The following is a 23,422-nucleotide window of genomic DNA, read 5'->3' as shown; positions in this document are numbered from 1 at the left end:
GTCCAATGTGGGCTAGGCAAAGCTATGGTCAGAGGCAGTTCAACACTAGGCCAACTAGGCAGTTGCCTATGTCGCCATCTTGTTGGGGGCGCCATCGAGGCAACTCCTGTCTCCTGCGGCCTGCCTCCGCAAGGTATTGAACTGCTTTTTCTGTTGATTTGTTGTAAAACATGGTGTTTTAGTGCTTAATTTGTAAAATCTTAATGTAATTTGATGTTTAATAGGCTTTTCCTTAATCCCTCCTTATTATCAAACATTTTCGCTTATCCAACGCTTTTATTTTTCAGGGATTGGTTTGGGGGGGGGGCACCAAAATTCTGTTCTCTTACACTTGAAAAATACCTAGGGCCAGCTCTGGCTACGGTGAGGTGGATCTGGAATTGGTCAAGTGAATGAACCCAAAGGGTGCTTCTCCCCAAGGCTTCCTCTTCATCCTGGAAAGAAGTGACAAGAGGAGTGCCATCAGCAGGGCTCTCGTGCTGGGCCCGGTTCTGTTCAGGATCTTGATCCATGTCTTAGATGAAGGGTTAGAAGGCACGAAAATCAAGTTTGCACAGAGGACCAAATGGGAAGGGAGAGCCAATACTCCAGAAGACAGGAGCAGAATCCAAAGCGATCTTCACAGATGAGAGCAGTGGTTCTCAACCTGTGGGACATGGCCCAGCAGTTGAACATCAGAACGAAAATCTGGTCAGCGAACCTCCTTCCTCATATTTTATTTTATTTTATTAATTTGTTTCTGCTCCTTTATGCAGACCTGACCATTGCATTGCATAGACCTCTTCAGCTCCAGATTATTAAATATGGTTTTCTGTGGGCGAGCAGATGGCGACTACTGGATGGCACATATTCTGTCTCAGAAACTAGAGCTGATGTGGTCTATCCAATGCCATTTTCTGAATCATCACCCCAAATAACTAAACCGAGTCTAAAATTGACCAAAAACTTATTCATAACCCCAGAAGTGGCCCTAGGTAATTTCGCCGTGTAGGCGAACCTAGTGCCCCCCCCCCCCCCGAAGGCCTCGAACTTACCGGCGGCGGTGGCGGCAGGAACCATCGGCTCCTGCCCCGCCAAACACAGAAAGCCTGAACTGAGGCGAGCAAAGCTCTGCGCATGCGCATGAGTCCCGTCGGCCAAAATGGCTGATAGGACTCCTCTGCGCATGCGCAGGAGTCCGCTCACGCGGTGATGGGACTCATGCGCATGCGCAGAGCTTTGCTCGCCTCAGTTGAGGCTTTCTGTGTTCAGCGGGGCAGGAGCCGATGGTTCCCGTCACCACCGCTGCCGGTAAGTTCGAGGAGAAGCTTGGAGAAGATCATGATGCTGGGGAAAATGGAAGAAAAAAGGAAGAGAGGCCGACCAAGGGCGAGATGGATGGACGGTATCCTTGAAGTGACTGGCTTGACCTTGAGGGAACTGGGGGCGGAGACGGCCGACATGGAGCTCTGGCCTGGACTGGTCCAGGAGGTCACCAAGAGACTGAGACGACTATGCGACCAAGCAGCAGCAGCAGTGTGTATGTGTGTCTACATATAGATAGATATGATTTATCTATTTGCTGCCCTGAAATTTCAGTCTAAAATCAAAAGTGGGGAGGGTGTAATAATAGTGTTGGGAGGGAATACATAACCTCTGAGATGGAAAGCCAGGATCAGACCAGTGAGTCCTGTGAATCCTCCAGAGCAAACAGTCAAACCAAAAACTCTGGTTTTACCCGTCTGGTGACTTGGAAAGGCGGCCAAGTCCTTCCTCCAAGCGGCACTTGGGTCGCTTTACAGGCCCTTTCTCAAGGAACGCCCCATTCCAGAGGGACCGAGGAGGAGGAGGGAGAGGGGGAGCCTTGGGAGGCCCCAGGTGGCAGCCTTGGCCTTCTTTGGTGGGCAGGGACTGGCCAACCCGAGTCTCCTTGGGCTGAGAAAGCCCAACGTGTGACCTGAAGGCCAGGGGCCCTTTTCCGGAGGGGCAGGAAGTGCCCAGTGGCCCCACATCCAGGGTCTCAAGGGCTTCTGAGCGACCTGAGGGCAGCCTCCCTGGGGTGGAACCAGGCCAGGGCAACGCTCTCTGCGTGGGTTCAGCGACCGAGGCCTAGACAGAAGCCTTCCGGTTTCCCTTGAAGCAGGGAATGTGGTTCCTGTAACACTGAGCAAGGCTTCCTGTGGCAATGGGTTCCTTTATTTCCTTCCTTCTTTTCCTCTCCAGGAAATTGCGGACAAGCCCCTTCCAACGGTCAGCACACAACGGCCAGTTATTTAGGAGGGAAGGCATTGCAAGAACAGGAGAAGGGAAACAACAGAGACTTTATGCAATTTACAGCACGCATGCTCGAAGGGTACAAGTGTAAAAGCATAACCATAAGCAGAAGATTTTATATACAAGGATTCTCATGCATCAACCCTGCTATGTTTGAAACTCCCTCCCGAGAAGCCGGCCAGTGTCCCCCAGGCCTGTGGTTGGTCATGCTGGGGAGACAAAGAAAGAGCCCCAAAGATGTCTATTGTTGATGGGATCGTAATCAGGGCTTCGTCCTGGACCTCTGTCCCGTGGATGGCTGAGATCCCCGAAGGAGGGCTGCTGGCAGTGGGGAGCGGGCCCTTTGTGCCAGAGATTATGTCCCACCTCTGGTCCTCACAGCGGGCATGGAATGGGTATCTGGAATTGCTCCAGAGGGGTGGCTGGAGTTCATGGGGCTGGGCTGTAGCTCCGCTGGTCAATCATCAGCAGTAATAAGATCTACCAACCGAAAGGCGGCCAGTTCAAAGCCCAGTCGGGGTGAGCGCTCGACCTCACGCCCAGCTTACTGTTTACCTAAGTAGTTCAAAAACAGCTTATTTATTTACAGTATTTATATTCCGTCCTTCTCACCCCAAAGGGGACTCAGGGCGGATCACATTACACATATAAGGCAACACATTCAATGCTTAACATAGAACAAAGACAAAGACAAACACGGGGCTCCGAGCTGGCCTCGAACTCATGACCTCTTGGTCAGAGTGATTTGTTGCACTGGCTGTAGCTGGTTGCTCAACAGCCTGCGCCACAGCCCGGGCTTAGAAGCTGTGAGTAGAGAAATTTGGTACCGCAAAAATGTGGGGGAGGCATTTTATGACACAATAAATAACAAGACCAGAAATGTGGTGACGGAGAGGAAGGTGGAAGGAGGAAGTCCTGATGGCTCTTCATCATAGAGAATGGCGCAACAGCACCCCCTGTGGCTGAATCTGAGCACAACCTCAACCTCCAAGGCACCAAAAACTGGACTTCAAGACTACATCCCTCCTTCTGTTTGTCTTATTCTGTTCTGTCCTGTCTGTCCAAATGGCATTGACTGTTTGCTGTGTATGTGTACTGTGATCCGCCCTGAGTCTCCTTGGGAAGACAGGGTGGAATATAAATAAAGTGTTGTTGTTATTGTTGTTGTTGTTATTATTATTGGTTCATGTACATTTGCCTTCATTGTATAGAGTTCAATAGTAATAGTTGTCAGAACCCTTCTTCCAGGGCCTGGATTATGGCGCCAGAAATCAGGGTCACTGATATTATGAACTGACTAGCTGTGCCCGGCCACGCATTGTTGTGGCGAAGTCTGGTGGTATGGGCAATAAAGTATTGAGGAATTGGTGGTAGTTAAGGTAAAGGGTCAAGGTTTCCCCCTGATATTAAGTCCAGTCGTGTCTGACTATGGGAGTTGGGGCTCATCTCCATTTCTAAGCCGAAGAGCCGGCGTTGTCCGTAGACACCTCCAAGGTCGTGTGGCCGGCATGACTGCATGGAGCGCCATTACCTTCTTGCTGGAGCAGTACCTGTTTATCTACTCTCATTTGAATGTTTTCGAACTTCTGGGTTGGCAGAAGCTGGGGCTTTAGATAATCTGTGGAAGAGGCCTAAGTGAGGCCTAACTCTGCCTGTCCCCTGGGCTGAGTGGGTTGCTAGGAGACCAAGTGGGCAGAGCTTAGCCTTCTAACTGGCAGCAATTGGATAAAAACAATTATTCCTCTCCCTCTAATTAGGACTTTATTTTTCTTTTCTTTTTGTTGTATCAACCTAGAGCTGTGGATGATGAGTTGTGTTGTCAAATTTCGAGGCTGGGGGGGCCTGTAGTTCTGTTGTTTTGTCCGCTGCCCTGATGCCATCACTCTTTTATATATATAGATAAGACACCTGCAACTCGTAACCCTGAGAAGAAAGGCTGCTGGACTTGGCTGAGAAATTTCGTGGGGTTTTTGTCGGGCAGGAACTATGTCTTTGAATGAGGGGGAGGGTATATAAAGGAATGCTGACCGGTGCCTCACATTCTTGACTTTTGCATATCGATGTTTCCTATAGTAAAGTTTCTAGAGATAACACAGCGAGTCTCGTGTCGTCATTTAGGAGCGGCTGTAGTGAGCTGACAGATAGTAGTAATAATAAAAATATATAAATACAGATAAGAGAGTGCGTGTGGTGCTTGGTTTAGGCTGGCAGAGAAGGAAGGAGGGGTGAGGGTCTCAACACGGCTGAGCAGAAGGTGGAAAAGGTCATTGGCTTGATTTCTTTGTATTTGGTCCCCTCTGCTCGTGTGCACAACCACTTATTTGCCAAAGGGGAAAAAATGCACAAATAAAAGAAATGATAGATAGACAGATAGATAGATAGATAGATAGATAGATAGATAGATAGATAGATAGATAGATAGAGAGATAGTAGGAGGGGATTGGAAAGGGAGGTGCTTCGGATCCATTGTAGCCGTGTGGCTTGCACCTTGGCTGGGGAGAAGGGAGAGGGTTTAAGGGGGGGGGTCTCCATTGAAGCCGTGGGGATTCCTGGTTCGGACTGGCTTTGGCTGAACATCTGGGGCGGGGTGTGTGTGTCCCCGTGTGCGGGGCCGTGGTGGCCGTGGAGGGTGGGCTGCTGATGGACTTCTGGAGGCTCGAGGGAGGTCCTGGGGGTGGAGGCCATTGTCCCTTCATCTGTCCCTCCGTCCTTGGGAAAGGACAACTCCCACTGAGGTTCAACTATGCCTCCTTTCCATTAAGGGTGGGGTTGGGGTTCCTCGATAACAGGACCGGAAATGCTGCCTCAGGAGGCCAGTCGGGAAAGCCTCAGTGTTGCCGTCCAAACGCATAACTTCCTGAAGGAATGCCAGAAAGGCAGCCCAGAATCCCATTGGCGCACGGAGGGAGTCCCAGTTCCAAGAAGGCTTTTGCAAGGGACATTCCAAGCTTTGAAGTCAAGGCAAGAGCAAGGCTTTGTTGGGAAAGATGCGTGTGGTCACCCATCCATCGCAACTCCTCCCACGGTTGGCCCCAGCAGTGGAGATACGGCCTCAGCCATTGGAATAAGTGGGAGGCCAAAGGGGAAGGTGGTGGGAAGGAGATGCCCAGAGTTAGGAACCACTTCAACTCTTCCTTTATACTTCAGGCCAAAGATTAGAATTAATTAACTCATAGGGAAGCCATCTTGTGTTTTAAACTGTGTATATTGTGAATGTATTTGCGCTGTAACTTTTGTAACATTGTGAGCCGCCCCGAGTCCCCACGGGGAGATGGTGGCGGGGTATAAATAAAGTATTATTACAGTAGAGTCTCACTAATCCAAGCCTCGCTTATCCAAGCCTCTGGATAATCCAAGCCATTTTTGTAGTCAACGTTTTCAATATATCGTGATATTTTGGTGCTAAATTCATAAATACAGTAATTACAACATAACATTACTGCGTATTGAACTACTTTTTCTGTCAAATTTGTTGTATAACATGAAGTTTTGGTGCTTAATTTGTAAAATCATAACCTACTTTGATGTTTAATAGGCTTTTCCTTAATCCCTCCTTGTTATCCAAGATATTCGCATATCCAAGCTTCTGCCGGCCCGTTTAGCTTGGATATGTGAGACTCTACTGTATTATTATTATTATTATTATTATTATTATTATTATTATTATTATTATTATTATTATTATTACCCTGTTTCCCCTAAAATAAGACATCCCCAGGAAATAAGACCTAGTAGAGGTTTTGCTGAATTGCTAAATATAAGGCCTCCCCCGAAAGTAAGACCTAGCAAAGTTTTTGTTTGGAAACATGCACATCGAACAGAACACCAGAACACGCAGTATCGATAAATGTACGTACCATATACATGGAAATAATGGTAGTAATAAGAAATTCTTGATAGGATTCACAGTTTGTCTAGTTATGCTGGTTTGTGATGACAACTACTGTACAGTATATAATAAATGTTCTTTTTTTGTTCGATAATGAATGTGAATTCTTCTTCATGGAAAAATAAGACATCCCCTGAAAATAAGACCTAGAGCATCTTTGGGAGCAAAAATTAATATAAGACACTGTCTTATTTTCGGGGAAACACGGTATTATTATTAAAGTTGCTGCTGTGTCCAGGCAGGTCGCCATCAAGGGCTCATGTTGAGGCCGCTGTGCCCGTGAGTCCAAGCAAGGTGGCCCGAAGCAAGAGGCCTGAAGCCTCGGAAGACCCCGTTAGGGTGGCCAGGGTGAGACCTGGAGGGGCCCCTTGACCTGTCATGGCTGTGCTTTTGCACACGTTGCTCGCTGCTTGGTTGTGCAAAAAAGCCCCACTGCTCTGATTCTCTGTCCTGCCCAACCATTGAGGACGCAGGAGTTCTTCCACGTGGTCATCACGGGCGCCCAAGCGTGACCCACTGCCTCACAAGGGTGTTTGTGGTCTGGATGGACGGGGGGGGGGGGGGGGGCAGCATGGGGAACCCCAGTGGGAACGACTCCAAGGAACACAAAGCATCCAGGAGACGGAAGAATGCACAGAATGCCATTTATTTCCTGCCATGCTCACGGAAGCCCACCAGCCCGGCCCACTTGCCCCAGGTGGCTTCAGGCCGACTTTGTGGCTGCAAAAGGGAGGGAGGGAGGGAGGGAGGGAGGGGGCAAAGGCAGGAAAGGGGGCAACGGGTAGGGTGGGGGGGCTGGTTCTTGGGGTCCTCCGTCCATTGGGAGCCGTGGCTCCTGCTTCCACGTCCGCTTCCGCTCTACTCTGACCCTGGAAGAGACAAAAGGCACCATCTCAGGTGCTGGGTGACCTCGGGGGGCATTTCATGGACTCCTCGAGTGGAAGAGACCCCCAAGGCCACCCAGCCCAGCCCAATTCCTTCTTCCTGGCAGGAAGGCGCCACTCAAGCCCTCCCGGCAGAGGCACATCTGGCCTCCTCCACAGAAGGAGACCCCACCCAGGCAGCACGGTCCTTCTTCTGCAAGACCTCCCAAATTCTTCCGGAAGGAATTCCTGGACGTGGATTCCCAGCCATTTGCAGGAAGCCCTGCGTCCTCCTCGTTCCCTTTCCTTCCTCCGACTCCACAAGGTTGTCTTTGCAAAAGAGAGGATGGACCTTTGCTTAATGTGTTGTCGAAGGCTTTCACGGCCAGAATCACTGGGTTGCTGTGAGTTTTATGGGCTGCCTGGCCATGTTCCTGGAGCTTTCTTTCCTGACGTTTCGATACATCTCTGTCAGGCATCCTCAGAGGTTGGGAGATTTGTTGGACACTCGGCAAGTGGAGAAGGAGAAAGGGAAGGAGAAAGAACTCTTGGTCTGTCGGAGGCAAGTGCGGATGTTGCCATTGGCCAGCTTGATTAGCACTGAATGGCCTTTAATCTTCCCAACAAAGGACTCCCTCAGGGAAGAAGCAGCTAGGCTTTGAATCTGCAAGGCCCTTCAATGCTAATCAAGCGGGCCATTTGCAACATTCACACTTGCCTCCAACAGACAGGAATTCTTTGACAAGGTTTGAAGCAGAGGCTGGGTGGCTATCTGTTGGGAGGGCTTTCATCCTGCATTCCTGTCTGGCAGAAACAGGTTGGACTGGATGGCCTTCAGGGTTCCCTTCCAAGACCAGGATTCAGAGAATCCTAGAATCCTACAGTTGGAAGAGACCTCATGGGCTTGCCAGTCCAACCCTGTTCTACCAAGAAGCAGGAAAATTGCATTCAAAGCCCCCCCGACAGACGGTCATCTTGTCTCTGTTCCAGAGCCTCCAAAGAAGGAGCCTCTGGGGCAGAGAGAGAGAGAGAGTCCCACTGGTGAACAACCCACACTCAGGAATCATAGAATCATAGAATCATAGAATAGTAGAGTTGGAAGAGACCTCAAGGGCCATCTAGTCCAACCCCCCGCTAAGAAGCAGGAAATCGCATTCAAAGCACCCCCGACAGATGGCCATCCAGCCTCTGCTTAAAAGCCTCCAAAGAAGGAGCCTCCACCACGGCCCGGGGGAGAGAGTTCCACTGCCGAACAGCCCTTCTCACAGTGAGGAAGTTCTTCCTGATGTTCAGGTGGAATCTCCTTTCCTGTAGTTTGAAGCCATTGTTCCGTGTCCTAGTCTGCAGGGCAGCAGAAAATAAGCTTGCTCCCTCCTCCCTATGACTTCCCCTCACATATTTGTACATGGCTATCATGTCTCCTCTCAGCCTTCTCTTCTGCAGGCTAAACATGCCCAGCTCTTTAAGCCTCTCCTCATAGGGCTTGTTCTCCAGACCCTTAATCATTTTAGTTGCCCTCCTCTGGACGCTTTCCAGCTTGTCAGCATCTCCCTTCATCTGCGGTGCCCAAAACTGGACACAGTATTCCAGGTGTGGTCTGACCAAGGCAGAATAGAGGGGGAGCATGACTTCCCTGGATCTAGACGTTATTCCCCTATTGATGCAGGCCAAAATCCCATTGGCTTTTTTAGCTGCCGCATCACATTGTAGGCTCATGTTTAACTTGTTGTCCACGAGGACTCCAAGATCTTTTTCGCACACACTGCTGTCAAGCCAGGCGTCCCCCATTCTGTATCTTTGATTTCCATTTTTTCTGCCGAAGTGAAGTATCTTGCATTTGTCCCTGTTGAACTTCATTTTGTTAGTTTCGGCCCATCTCTCTAGTCTGTAAAGATCGTTTTGAATTCTGCTCCTGTCTTCTGGAGTGTTAGCTATCCCTCCGAGTTTGGTGTCATCTGCAAACTTGATGATCGTGCCTTCTAACCCTTCGTCTAAGTCGTTAATAAAGATGTTGAACAGAACCGGGCCCAGGACGGAGCCCTGCGGCACTCCACTTGTCACTTCTTTCCATGATGAAGACGACGCATTGGTGAGCACCCTTTGGGTTCGTTCGCTTAGCCAATTACAGATCCACCTAACCGTAGTTTTGTCTAGCCCACATTTTACTAGTTTGTTTGCCAGAAGGTCGTGGGGGACTTTGTCGAAGGCCTTACTGAAATCTAGATATGCTACATCCACGGCATTCCCTGTATCGACCCAACTCGTAACTCTATCGAAAAAAGAGATCAGATTAGTCTGGCATGACTTGTTTTTGGTAAATCCGTGTTGACTATTAGCAATGACCGCATTTGTTTCTAAGTGTTTGCAGACCACTTCCTTAATGATCTTTTCCAGAATCTTGCCTGGTATTGATGTGAGGCTGACCGGACGGTAATTGTTTGGGTCGTTCTTTTTTCCCTTCTTGAAGATAGGGACCACATTCGCCCTCCTCCAATCTGCTGGGACTTCTCCTGTTCTCCAAGAACTCTCGAAGATGATTGCCAGTGGTTCTGAAATAACTTCCGCTAGTTCCTTCAATACTCTTGGATGTAGCTGATCTGGCCCTGGGGACTTGAATTCGTTTAGAGTGGCCAGGTGTTCCTGGACAACTTGTTTCCCTATTTGGGGTTGGATTTCCCCCAATCCTTCGTCCATTCCATGTTGCTGAGGTTGAAGATGGCTTTCTTTTTGTGAGAAGACCGAGGCAAAGAAGGCATTAAGCAGTTCTGCCTTTTCCCTATCCCCTGTCACCATCACCCCATCTACTCCTTGCAGTGGCCCTATCGCCTCCTTTTTCTTCCTTTTTCTACCAACATAAGCAAAAAAAACCTTTTTTGTTGTTTTTTATGTCCCTGGCAAGCCTGAGCTCATTTTGCGCTTTAGCCTTGCGAACCTTTTCCCTACAGGAGTTGGCTATACGTTTGAATTCTTCTTTGGTGATTTCTCCCCTTTTCCACTTCTTGTGCATGTCACTTTTGAGCTTTAGCTCAGTTAGAAGTTCTTTGGACATCCATTCTGGCTTCTTTGCACTTGTCTTATTTTTCTTCTTTGTTGGCACTGTTTGCATTTGCGCCTTGAGTATTTCACTTTTGAAAAACTCCCATCCATCCTTAACTCCCTTGTTTTTTAATATCGGCGTCCATGGAATGCCGCTCAGTAATTCCTTCATTTTTTGGAAGTCAGCTCTCTTAAAGTCCAGAATGCGTGTTTGACTTGTCTTAGTTTCAGCATTCCTTTGTATTGCAAACTGCAGGAGCACATGGTCACTTGCCCCTAAGGATCCAACCACTTCAACTGTATTGATCAGGTCTTCCACCTTTGTTAAGATTAGATCAAGAGTTGCTGATCCCCTTGTTGCCTCTTCTACCTTCTGGACCATAAAATTATCTGCAAGGCAAGTGAGGAATTTGTTGGACTTTGTACTCTTGGCTGAGTTTGTTTTCCAGCAGATATCGGGATAATTGAAATCGCCCATGACTACTATATCTCTTCTTTGTGCCTGTTTGGTCAGCTGTTGACAGAAGGCTTCATCAAGTCCTTCATCCTGACTCGGAGGTCTGTAGTAGACACCCACGACAAGATCTTTTTGAGTCCCGGTTCCCTTGATTCTTATCCAGATGCTTTCAAGCTGGTTTCCCGGATTACAGTCTTGCATTTCTTCTGCAACGTAACTGTTTTTGACATATAAAGCTACTCCCCCTCCTCTCCCCTTTGTTCTATTTATGTGAAAGAGGTTATAGCCCTCAATGGTTAAATTCCAGTGATGGGAGTCATCCCACCAGGTTTCAGTGATGCCTATGACATCGTATGTGTGGTGCTGTGCTAGGAGTTGGAGTTCGTCTTGCTTATTTCCCATGCTCTGAGCATTAGTGTAAAGACATGTAAGCCCCTGTGACCTCCCCTCGAACTGTTTATTTGGGATTATTGTGCTCTCTGTACTTGGTCCTTGCTGTGTTTGTGCAGCCCTCCGTTTAGCCTTACGGCGGTTCCCTGTGGTCGTGGGTAATATAGTGTTCGCCAGGCTGTTGTTCCCCTCCCCCAGTGGATTTAGTTTAAAGTGCGCCTGATGAGGTTTGTGAGTCTGTGTGCAAAAAGATGTTTTCCTACTTGTGTGAGATGCACCCCATCGCTTGCCAGTAGTCCATCCTCTTGGAAGAGTAGACCATGGTCAAGGAAGCCAAAATGCTCCTCTTGACACCATTTTCTGAGCCAGTTATTGACCTGTACTATTTTTCCGGCCCTTGTAGAGCCATGTCCTACAACGGGGAGGAGGGATGAAAAGATCACATGTACATTATACAGTTTTAGCTTTGTTCCCAGAGCTCGAAAATCATTTGTGATCTTTTGAAAAGTATGCCTAGCGGTGTCATTGGTACCTACATGAATCAACATAAGGTGGGGAGGGTGATGGGGCTTTAGGAGCCTGCTGAGCCTCTGAGTGATATGGTGTATTTTTGCCCCCGGGAGGCAGCATGTTTCTCGAGCCATCCCATCCGGTCTGGAAATGATGGCTTCCGTTCCTCTAAGGAGGGAGTCACCTACTACCAAGACCTGTTTCCTTTGAGGATTGACAGGGTCCCTTTTGTGCAAGACAGTGTGTATGTCCCCTGAAGAGTGTTCCTGTTGAAGTGAATCATGTAGGTGTAAAGTGTTGTCCTCCTCCTCAACATCCCCAGTGCATTCATCAATGACAATCCATTGAGATACATCCGAGAGCCCATTACTCTCCCAAGGATGTTCCTGTTGCTCCTGGTCTACGATTGGGGATGGAGCATTTGCATGATTACGTAAGTGTGAATGTGGTGATGCACTGTCCCTGTCAGGGCTATCCCCTGCGCATTGATCCAGGATGGTCCACTGAGTGGTATCTAAGAAACTGTGGTCCTCCACAAGATGTGTTTCCTGATTGTATGTTAATGATGTAAGAATTTCAAATCTGTTGTGTAAATGCAGCTGAGCAGAGGAGTTCTGCGGAGGCTGCCTGGTCCTGCGTCTCCTTCTATGGGTGACCTCCTTCCAAGCCTGAGGGTTGTCTACCTTTGAGTTGATCTCCCCATAAGGTTCCTGATCATGGTCTTGGTGGTGTTGGTGTGATGCAGGCTGCTGATCTACAGCAGCGTGTTGTGCAGTGTCCAAGAAGAGCTCGAGTGCCTGAATGTCCTTAAGGGTCTTAATACGGTGCTCGAGCTGTTGGATCCTCTGCTCCATCAGAGTCATCTGTTTGCATTTGGAGCAGATGTAGTTGTCTAGTTTTTGTGTGAAAAAGCGGAACATGCCACAGCTGGTGCATGTGATGGGAATGTTTTGCTTTTGTTGCATCTCTTGGTGAGCGTGGTGGCCAAGTGGGATCTTTGTACAGTTAAGTAATATGCACGCACTTTATGTGCAGACTGCAACAAACCACGTCTTTGTGTATTTGTTTATGTTGCTTTGTTTCCTGTATGTACTGCAAAGGATAGTTAGTAAAGGTGCCTTTTCGCGCGCGCCGTGAGGCGCGCGCGACACTGGCAAATAAAGCTTTCCCAGAAACTCAATTAACAGGGGACAATGCCTGCTGTCAATCAACTTAAGTACCTGGCTCTCTTTCAACACAACAGTCACACAACAGTTAGACTTTGACCACAGGAGCCAAGCCCAAACTCAGTTTAAAATCTTAGCCAAATCTTAGCCAAATCCTACCTGAAGCCAGGGAGCAAAAATGTCCTCCTGCTTCCTCTGCTTCTGCGAGAACCAACTGCCCTTCTGGGATCAGGCTCTGGCAGAAACTCACACTGGCAAATAAAGCTTTCCCAGAAACTCAATTAACAGGGGACAATGCCTGCTGTCAATCAACTTAAGTACCTGGCTCTCTTTCAACACAACAGTCACACAACAGTTAGACTTTGACCACAGGAGCCAAGCCCAAACTCAGTTTAAAATCTTAGCCAAATCTTAGCCAAATCCTACCTGAAGCCAGGGAGCAAAAATGTCCTCCTGCTTCCTCTGCTTCTGCGAGAACCAACTGCCCTTCTGGGATCAGGCTCTGGCAGAAACTCACACTGGCAAATAAAGCTTTCCCAGAAACTCAATTAACAGGGGACAATGCCTGCTGTCAATCAACTTAAGTACCTGGCTCTCTTTCAACACAACAGTCACACAACAGTTAGACTTTGACCACAGGAGCCAAGCCCAAACTCAGTTTAAAATCTTAGCCAAATCTTAGCCAAATCCTACCTGAAGCCAGGGAGCAAAAATGTCCTCCTGCTTCCTCTGCTTCTGCGAGAACCAACTGCCCTTCTGGGATCAGGCTCTGGCAGAAACTCACACTGGCAAATAAAGCTTTCCCAGAAACTCAATTAACAGGGGACAATGCCTGCTGTCAATCAACTTAAGTACCTGGCTCTCTTTCAACACAACAGTCACACAACAGTTAGACTTTGACCACAGGAGCCAAGCCCAAACTCAGTTTAAAATCTTAGCCAAATCTTAGCCAAATCCTACCTGAAGCCAGGGAGCAAAAATGTCCTCCTGCTTCCTCTGCTTCTGCGAGAACCAACTGCCCTTCTGGGATCAGGCTCTGGCAGAAACTCACACTGGCAAATAAAGCTTTCCCAGAAACTCAATTAACAGGGGACAATGCCTGCTGTCAATCAACTTAAGTACCTGGCTCTCTTTCAACACAACAGTCACACAACAGTTAGACTTTGACCACAGGAGCCAAGCCCAAACTCAGTTTAAAATCTTAGCCAAATCTTAGCCAAATCCTACCTGAAGCCAGGGAGCAAAAATGTCCTCCTGCTTCCTCTGCTTCTGCGAGAACCAACTGCCCTTCTGGGATCAGGCTCTGGCAGAAACTCACACTGGCAAATAAAGCTTTCCCGGACTTTGCTGCCCGGGTGGGGTGAGGCCCGTCCCCCGCTCACCTTTGCCCTTGCAGGCCCGCTGGCACTCCTCCTTGGTCTTGAACCTGTTCAGGTTGCCACGGCATCCCCCGTAGATGAACTCCTCGCACCTCTTCTTGCCCCAGTTGTAGTAGAAATGTGGCAGGCGGGCTTTGCAGGGTCCGGTGACGGGGGGAAGGCGGCAGCGGTCTGGGAGGAGGAGGCAAGTGGGGTCAGGACAGCAGCCTCGGTGCCCCCCCCCCCAACACACACACACACACACACACAAAGGGAGCGGGATCCAGCCAAGACAAACCCCCTCCCACAACTATTAGAGCAAAAAGGAGGCATCTACGGACAATGCCCCAGTGGCGAAGTGTGTTAAAGCGCTGAGCTGCTGAACTTGCAGACCGAAAGGTCCCAGGTTCAAATCCAGGGAGCGGAGTGAGCACCCGCTGTAAGCCCCAGCTTCTGCCAATCTAGCAGTTCGAAAACATGTGAGTAGATCAATAGGTACCGCTCCAGCGGGAAGGTAACCCTGATGCTCCATGCAGTCATGCCAGTGGCCGCATGACCTTGGAGGTGTCTATGGACAACGCCGGCTCTTCGGCTTAGAAATGGAGATGAGCACCAACCCCCAGAGTCAGACACGACTGGCCTTAACGTCAGGGGAAACCTTGACCTTGTTATTGACAATGGGCTTGGAAATGGAGAAGAGCCCTCCCCCAGAGCCAGAGGTGAGCACCACCTCCAGAACCGGAAATGAAAGGAGAAGCCTGTGGGAAACTCTCAAGGGAACTGGCTTAATTAGTGCTTGCTTTCTCCGCTAATCTAGCGCTTTTTCTCCTATTCTGTTTCTCTGAGCGAGATGTTTCCCAAAACAATTTTCAATCAAAAGGAGCGCTCTCTGGAGAACCGGGCTCTGGCTCAAGGGCCTTTGTAATTAACTGTGGGCTAGAACTGTCAACAGGGGACATCTGGAAGGGAGCAGAATCTTGCTGAATCGGCACAAACCCCATATCTTCTTCGGTCTGATCCATAATGGCTACGGGGTCATGACTCGAGGGTCTCTGAGACACTACAAAGCCTCTGCTTTTGTCTGTGTATTCGTGTCTCATTGTATGTCATTGCAATAATAAGCATTGAATGTTTGCCTGTGTCTGTTTGTATGTTTGCCTATGTTTGTTTATATGCCTGTCTCTACATACAGACCCCCCCTTCACCCCCATTCCCCCCGTAAAATGGCCCAAGGCGTCCTTACTTGTCTCTGGCACCTTGCAGGTGTTGCCGCACGGGGAACCACAGCACTTATCCATCCGGGGACAGTCGGCGTCCACGTTGCACGTTTTGCAGCCGCTCTTGGCCAAAGGGTCCGAGGACGGGACCGGCAACTCCTGGCAGTATCCAGGCCGCTCTGGAAAGAGACCGATTGGATTGAAGGAAGGAAGGATGCATTGTACCAGCCCTAGGCCATGACACCCAGTCATATACAACCTTCACAAGAACAATAAGCCCTTTCCAATATAAACAGTACAACTTATTCCATAAACTGGCTCTTTAAAATCACAGTAACAGTAACGTCATAACAATAACAACGTCTGATGTGCATCATCCCAAACCATCTCCCTTTCCACTTCTAGTCTCCACTGTGGGCATTGCTAGTTTAGCTGGGATCTTTTGGGCTGTAACCGCAAATGTGGCCACCTTTAATGTTGTATTTTTGGAATGATCTGCTAACAGGTCACAGATAGCTGCTGACTGTTGCCACGCTGCCCTTTCTTCCTTGCAGAAGGGCTTCCAGGAGATTGTTTCTGGGTCAATACCCAAAGGGCAATGGGGCAGATGCCGTATTCAGTCCTCTCTTTCCCCCAAAAGACCCACAAATGCCAAGTCGTTGGGCATGGGGGACCGCTCTAGATCTCCCCTCCAGCCTTGTGTGGAAGCGCAGGGCTGTCAATCCTTTTCTAATGAAAGGAAGCCATGAAAGCCTTGGACAATACCTTGAAGATACTGTTGACAATATTGGTCACCCTTTAGTAAAGAATACCAAGGGGCGAAACCCTGCTGTTTACTGGTCCGCGAGTTGTCAGATGCACCCATTTCCAAGATTTTGTCTCTAATCGCCTTCTTGTTCAACTGCCTTAGGGTTCTTGTTGACCCATCGACATACTGATGGACCAGAGCCAACCAGTATGGAGCCCGACCTCCCCGCTCATTCTGCTCCGTCAAGCCTTGCTTTCTCGTACTCTCACCCTCCAGGCCCAGAAGTCTCTGGAAAGGGACAGAGGGAGGTCCGGACAGCCAGGCCTGGTCAAACTTCAGCCCTCCCTCCAGGGTTTTGGACTCCAACTCCCATCATTCCTCACAGCCTCAGGCCGCTTCCTTTTCTCTTTCCTTTTCCGCTTAATCCGCTGAGGAGGAAAAGGAAAGAGCCCGAGCCGTTAGGAATGGTGGGAGTTGGAGTCCAGAACACCTGGAGGGAGGGCCCAAGTTGGCCCAGGCCTGAATTAATATAGAGATTTATTTATTTATTTATTTATTTATTTATTTCTCACATTTATATTCTGCCCTTCTCACCCGAAGGGACTCAGGGCGGCTTACAACAGTGGCAGCAATTAGATGCCCATACAAACCAATATAAAACAGCACATAAAACAGTTTAAACTATTGAAATACATTATGAATTAAAAATATACATTTCAAACATAAAATCAGATCCGTTCTTCCAACGTACAAAGGCAAGAGGCCACTATAAACAGAAATATAATCCAATAATATAAACTATAAGACAGTTTTTCATATACAGTAGAGTCTCACTTATCCAACATAAACGGGCCGGCAGAACGTTGGATAAGCGAATATGTTGGATAATAAGGAGAGATTAAGGAGAAGCCTATTAAACATCAAATTAGGTTATGATTTTACAAATTAAGCACCAAAACATCATGTTATACAACAAATTTGACAGAAAAAGTAGTTCAATACCCAGTAATGCTATGTAGTAATTACTGTATTTACGAATTTAGCACCAAAATATCATGATCTATTGAAAACATTGACTACAAAAATGCTTTGGATAATCCAGAACGTTGGATAAGTGAGTGTTTGATAAGTGAGACTCTACTGTATATGTTATAGTCATGGAACATTTAATGTGCAGACAAGGATTGTAGAGGTTCAAAATATACTAAATGGTTCCAAATACACGTCTCTAAACCAAAATCATCCTTGATGGCCAAATCCTGACACACTCCATGGATAAGGGCAGAGAACTAATTTGTCTATGTTTTGGGGGATACCTGGGGTGACTTTGGCCATCGCAGAGACCTTTCAGTGCTTTGATGGCGTGGCACAATGGGGTCGGCCTGAATGACCTTTGGGGGTCCCTTCCGACTCTAGAGGATGCTGCTGCTGCTGCTTCTTTGGGGCCCAGTGGAGCCTCCTCTCTGGAGGTTTCTCAGCAGAGGCTGGAGCTGAGGCTGCTCATGAGGGAACACGTGAACCAACGGATCCAAAATCACAAGAGATTCTGACTGATTACATGGATGGATTCCTCCTTTGCGTGAGGTGCTGAGCAATGGAAGGTCCATGTTTGGAAGAGACGGGACTCTCCTTCCTTGGGGACCTTTAAGCAGAGGTCAGATGTTCACCTCCCCAATGTTGAGTTTCACACGGGAGGGGCTCGACCAGATGACCCTTGGGAGTCCCTTCCAGTTCCTATGTTCTGGGGGCTCCCGTGGGTTGTATCTACGGCCATGGAGGGTGGGCTCAGCAGCCTCCCCTGGATCTGGGCCTGAAGTGAAGGCACGCTCTCCATGGGGAGACCATGAGTCCGTGCCTTCTCTCCAGGCAAGGACGGGAGGACAGGTCCTGCATCTGGCGCTCTCTCCCCAAAAGCCAGGCCAGAGACCCCGTCCCCTCCCCCTCCCCCTCCCGCTGGACCCCACACAGGACTCACCCTTGGCTGTTGCACTGGGAAGCTCGACCAAGAGAGCAGCGATGCCCACAAAGAGGGCCAGGCTGATGGAGGAGGAGACCATGGTGCCCGGTGGGAATGCCCAGGAGAGGCTCCGAAGCAGGATTTAAACCCTCCCAAAGACACAAGGAGGGAGGGAAAGAAGGAAGGAAGGAAGGAAGGAGGACGCCTTGAAGAGCCCAACAAACCTCCAGGAGTTGCACAAGGAGGGCAGGCAGGGTTTGTCCATAACTGCACAATTCAGCTTCCTTCTCCGAACAGATGAGAAGCAAAGGAAGGAGGGAGATTGGGGAAACCCCTTCCTGGGGTTACATCAAAGTGCGAGTGGTCCCTGGTCAAGTGGTCCCTGGTCAAGTGGGCCCTGGTCAAGTGGTCCCTGGTCAAAATGGTCCCTGGTCAAGTGGTCCCTGGTCAAAGTGGTCCCTGGTCAAAATGGTCCCTGGTCAAGTGGTCCCTGGTCAAGTGGTCCCTGGTCAAGTGGTCCCTGGTCAAAGTGGTCCCTGGTCAAAGTGGTCCCTGGTCAAAGTGGTCCCTGGTCAAGTGGTCCCTGGTCAAAGTGGTCCCTGGTCAAGTGGGCCCTGGTCAAAGTGGTCCCTGGTCAAAGTGGTCCCTGGTCAAAGTGGTCCCTGGTCAAGTGGGCCCTGGTCAAGTGATTTCTGGTCAAGTGGTCTCTGGGTAAAGTGGTCCCTGGTCAAGTGGTCCCTGGTCAAAGTGGTCCCTGGTCAAAATGGTCCCTGGTCAAGTGGTCCCTGGTCAAAGTGGTCCCTGGTCAAGTGGTCCCTGGTCAAAGTGGTCCCTGGTCAAGTGGTCCCTGGTCAAAGTGGTCCCTGGTCAAAGTGGTCCCTGGTCAAGTGGTCCCTGGTCAAGTGGTCCCTGGTCAAAGTGGTCCCTGGTCAAAGTGGTCCCTGGTCAAGTGGTCCCTGGTCAAAGTGGTCCCTGGTCAAGTGGTCCCTGGTCAAGTGGTCCCTGGTCAAAGTGGTCCCTGGTCAAGTGGTCCCTGGTCAAAGTGGTCCCTGGTCAAGTGGTCCCTGGTCAAAGTGGTCCCTGGTCAAGTGGTCCCTGGTCAAGTGGTCCCTGGTCAAAGTGGTCCCTGGTCAAAGTGGTCCCTGGTCAAAGTGGGCCCTGGTCAAAGTGGTCCCTGGTCAAGTGGGCCCTGGTTAAGTGGTCCCTGGTCAAAGTGGTCCCTGGTCAAGTGGTCCCTGGTCAAAGTGGTCCCTGGTCAAAGTGGTCCCTGGTCAAGTGGTCCCTGGTCAAAGTGGTCCCTGGTCAAGTGGTCCCTGGTCAAGTGGTCCCTGGTCAAAGTGGTCCCTGGTCAAAGTGGTCCCTGGTCAAAGTGGGCCCTGGTCAAAGTGGTCCCTGGTCAAGTGGGCCCTGGTTAAGTGGTCCCTGGTCAAAGTGGTCCCTGGTCAAGTGGTCCCTGGTCAAAGTGGTCCCTGGTCAAAGTGGTCCCTGGTCAAGTGGTCCCTGGTCAAAGTGGTCCCTGGTCAAGTGGTCCCTGGTCAAGTGGTCCCTGGTCAAAGTGGTCCCTGGTCAAAGTGGTCCCTGGTCAAAGTGGTCCCTGGTCAAGTGGTCCCTGGTCAAAGTGGTCCCTGGTCAAAGTGGTCCCTGGTCAAAGTGGGCCCTGGTCAAGTGGTCCCTGGTCAAAGTGGTCCCTGGTCAAGTGGTCCCTGGTCAAGTGGTCCCTGGTCAAAGTGGTCCCTGGTCAAGTGGTCCCTGGTCAAAGTGGTCCCTGGTCAAAGTGGTCCCTGGTCAAGTGGTCCCTGGTCAAAGTGGTCCCTGGTCAAGTGGTCCCTGGTCAAGTGGTCCCTGGTCAAAGTGGTCCCTGGTCAAAGTGGTCCCTGGTCAAAGTGGTCCCTGGTCAAGTGGTCCCTGGTCAAAGTGGTCCCTGGTCAAAGTGGTCCCTGGTCAAAGTGGGCCCTGGTCAAGTGGTCCCTGGTCAAAGTGGTCCCTGGTCAAGTGGTCCCTGGTCAAGTGGTCCCTGGTCAAAGTGGTCCCTGGTCAAGTGGTCCCTGGTCAAAGTGGTCCCTGGTCAAAGTGGTCCCTGGTCAAGTGGTCCCTGGTCAAAATGGTCCCTGGTCAAGTGGTCCCTGGTCAAAGTGGTCCCTGGTCAAAGTGGTCCCTGGTCAAGTGGTCCCTGGTCAAAGTGGTCCCCGGGTCAAGTGGTCCCTGGTCAAAGTGGTCCCTGGTCAAGTGGTCCCTGGTCAAGTGGTCCCTGGTCAAAGTGGTCCCTGGTCAAGTGGTCCCTGGTCAAAGTGGTCCCTGGTCAAGTGGTCCCTGGTCAAAGTGGTCCCTGGTCAAGTGGGCCCTGGTCAAGTGGTCCCTGGTCAAAGTGGTCCCTGGTCAAGTGGTCCCTGGTCAAAGTGGTCCCTGGTCAAAGTGGTCCCTGGTCAAGTGGTCCCTGGTCAAAGTGGTCCCTGGTCAAGTGGTCCCTGGTCAAAGTGGTCCCTGGTCAAAGTGGTCCCTGGTCAAGTGGTCCCTGGTCAAAGTGGTCCCTGGTCAAAGTGGTCCCTGGTCAAGTGGTCCCTGGTCAAAGTGGTCCCTGGTCAAGTGGTCCCTGGTCAAAGTGGTCCCTGGTCAAGTGGTCCCTGGTCAATGTGGTCCCTGGTCAAGTGGGCCCTGGTCAAGTGGTCCCTGGTCAAAGTGGTCCCTGGTCAAGTGGTCCCTGGTCAAAGTGGTCCCTGGTCAAAGTGGTCCCTGGTCAAGTGGTCCCTGGGCAAAGTGGTCCCTGGTCAAGTGGTCCCTGGTCAAAGTGGTCCCTGGTCAAAGTGGTCCCTGGTCAAGTGGTCCCTGGTCAAAGTGGTCCCTGGTCAAAGTGGTCCCTGGTCAAAGTGGTCCCTGGTCAAGTGGTCCCTGGTCAAAGTGGTCCCTGGTCAAGTGGTCCCTGGTCAAAGTGGTCCCTGGTCAAAGTGGTCCCTGGTCAAGTGGTCCCTGGTCAAAGTGGTCCCTGGTCAAGTGGGCCCTGGTCAAGTGATTTCTGGTCAAGTGGTCTCTGAGTAAAGTGGTCCCTGGTCAAGTGGGCCCTGGTCAAGTGATTTCTGGTCAAGTGGTCTCTGAGTAAAGTGGTCCCTGGTCAAGTGGGCCCTGGTCAAGTGATTTCTGGTCAAGTGGTCTCTGGGTAAAGTGGTCCCTGGTCAAGTGATCCCTGGACAAAGTGGTCCCTGTGTGACGCCCCTGGCTGCGTGAGCACTGGAAACCAATACACTGAGGCCAATAAACAATCTAATATATTTATTAAGGAATTAAGGAATTTAAATGAAAACAAGTAGAAAGTATAGTCCATCAATAGACCTTTCAGGAAAGGTCAAATATAATCCAGTATTATATTGTCCAATATATAATATTAGAGTTTAAAGTTGTAATCCAAAAAACCGAAACGCACTCAAACTTCCAAGCAGTTTGAGTGGGGAAAACATCCAAGTCTTTCACTAGAGTTCAGAACAAGTCCAAAGGCAAGAAACTGGAAACAAGGCTGGATACACGGCACGACAAAACAAGACTGGATTCATGGCAAGACAAGTCAAGGAACACGGCTTGGCAAGGCACGAAAAGGCTGGAAGGCAGTGGACTTAACACAGTCCACACTTGGCTGGAAGCGAGGTTAATCCTCCAAATTCACACATTGACTCCTCAAGGACTAGCCAGTGCGGGGAACTTTTAAAGAACTTCAAATCTTTCTACAAAGCAGGTGTCCAGTGCTCCTTTTCCCAAGGGAAAAGAACTGAAACATCTTCGTCCAGATGCGATCCTCCCTGAGAACTCTCAGGGGAAACGAACTAATTAGCACTCTCTCTGGCCGGTAATCGGGCGCTTTTTCGTGTTTGCGCTTTCTCTGAGCTGCTAGCTGGGAATAGGTGCCTGTTCAAGGTCCTTTTTAATGAGCTCTGGGCTAGAATTGTCAACAAAAGGCATCTGGAAAGGAACAGCCTCTTGCTGAAACGGCAGAAATCCCATTTCTTCATCACTGTGATCCATAATGGCACCAGGGTCATGACCCAGAGGGCCATGGGACATCACACCCTGGTCAAGTGGTCCCTGGTCAAGTGGGACCTGGTCAAAAGAAAAAGTTGAGAACCACTGGCAGGGCCGTAGCCAGAAAAAAAATTCGGGAGGGGTTTTGAAAATTTCGGGGGGGGGGGGGTTTGAACCCCTGAACCACCCGCCCCCCCCCCCCCCGGGTTCAGACCTGTCAATATCTGCTTGAGATAGTGCCTGGAGGGACTCTTAATGTTTTACGTCTCATAGACTTAGCATGGGGATTTGGTTAACCAGTTAAAATTCATGAGTAAACCAGTTTTTTTTTTAACCTGAAAATTTTCGGGGGGTGGGTGGGTTTGAACCCCTAACCCCACCCCCACCCCCCCTTGCTACAGGCCTGACCACTGGATTAGAGAGGATTGGCCAAAACAAACACAATGGAAGATCAACAGCAAGAAATACAAGAGACTCCACTTAGGCAGAAAAAGGAAATGCAAAGAGACAGAATGAGAGATGATACCTGGCTCGAGAGCAGGACGTGAGAAAAAGCTCTTGGGTGGAGTCCTCGTGGGAGGAAGGGGAACAGGAGCCAGGGATGTGGGAGGGGGCTGGTTCTCTGGTTCTCACACTGGGCGTGGAATGGGTGTCTGGAATTGCTCAAGAGAGGTTAGAGAAGTTCATAAGTTCATGTACATTTGCCTTCATTGTATAGAGAATGAAGGAGGGGTGAAGGGTGAGGGTCTCGCCATGGCTGACCATGAGGTGGAAAAGGTCCTTTGCTTTATGTGTTTGTGTTTTTTCCCCTCCACTTGTGCGCACACCCGCATATTCACCAAAGAAAAATAATACAACAATAAAGGAAATATAGAGAGATAGTAGGAGAGGATTGGAAAGGGAGGTGCTTCGGATCCATTGTAGCCGTGTGGCTTGCACCTTGGCTGGGGAGAAGGGAGAGGGTTTAAGGGGGGGGGTCTCCATTGAAGCCGTGGGGATTCCTGGTTCGGACTGGCTTTGGCTGAACATCTGGGGCGGGGTGTGTGTGTCCCCGTGTGCGGGGCCGTGGTGGCCGTGGAGGGTGGGCTGCTGATGGACTTCTGGAGGCTCGAGGGAGGTCCTGGGGATGGAGGCCATTGTCCCTTCATCTGTCCCTCCGTCCTTGGGAAAGGACAACTCCCACTGAGGTTCAACTATGCCTCCTTTCCATTAAGGGTGGGGTTGGGGTTCCTCGATAACAGGACCGGAAATGCTGCCTCAGGAGGCCAGTCGGGAAAGCCTCAGTGTTGCCGTCCAAACGCATAACTTCCTCAAGGAATGCCAGAAAGGCAGCCCAGAATCCCATTGGCGCACGGAGGGAGTCCCAGTTCCAAGAAGGCTTTTGCAAGGGACATTCCAAGCTTTGAAGTCAAGGCAAGAGCAAGGCTTTGTTGGGAAAGATGCGTGTGGTCACCCATCCATCGCAACTCCTCCCACGGTTGGCCCCAGCAGTGGAGATACGGCCTCAGCCATTGGAATAAGTGGGAGGCCAAAGGGGAAGGGAGCACGAGGAGGCAAGGAAAGGCGTGGGGAC

The 23,422-nt window shown here is 50.0% G+C and overlaps 1 protein-coding gene and 1 long non-coding RNA gene across 2 annotated transcripts; one reads left to right on the top strand and one right to left on the bottom strand.

Annotated features, from left to right (window-relative positions):
- Positions 1–1,174: 1,174 nt before the first annotated feature.
- On the top strand, positions 1,175–4,344 carry LOC134298586 (uncharacterized). The gene is made up of 2 exons (XR_010005695.1): positions 1,175–1,519; positions 2,203–4,344. It is a non-coding gene; the product is annotated as an uncharacterized LOC134298586 (long non-coding RNA).
- A 2,447-nt stretch (positions 4,345–6,791) lies between these two features.
- LOC103282277 (eppin) lies at positions 6,792–18,004 on the bottom strand. Its single transcript, XM_008124905.3, has 4 exons — positions 17,863–18,004; positions 15,166–15,318; positions 13,947–14,114; positions 6,792–7,011 (listed from the first exon to the last, which is right to left on the bottom strand). The coding sequence occupies exons 1-4, from the start codon at positions 17,942–17,944 to the stop codon at positions 7,001–7,003; spliced, it is 414 nt and encodes a 137-aa protein (XP_008123112.1). The 5' UTR covers positions 17,945–18,004; the 3' UTR covers positions 6,792–7,000.
- Positions 18,005–23,422: the final 5,418 nt, after the last annotated feature.

This window comes from Anolis carolinensis, chromosome 4 (assembly GCF_035594765.1).
Source record: "Anolis carolinensis isolate JA03-04 chromosome 4, rAnoCar3.1.pri, whole genome shotgun sequence".
NCBI classification, from domain to species: Eukaryota; Metazoa; Chordata; class Lepidosauria; order Squamata; family Dactyloidae; genus Anolis; species Anolis carolinensis.
Note: the sequence above shows the minus strand (reverse complement) of the source record. Positions and strands in the feature narration are given on the sequence as shown.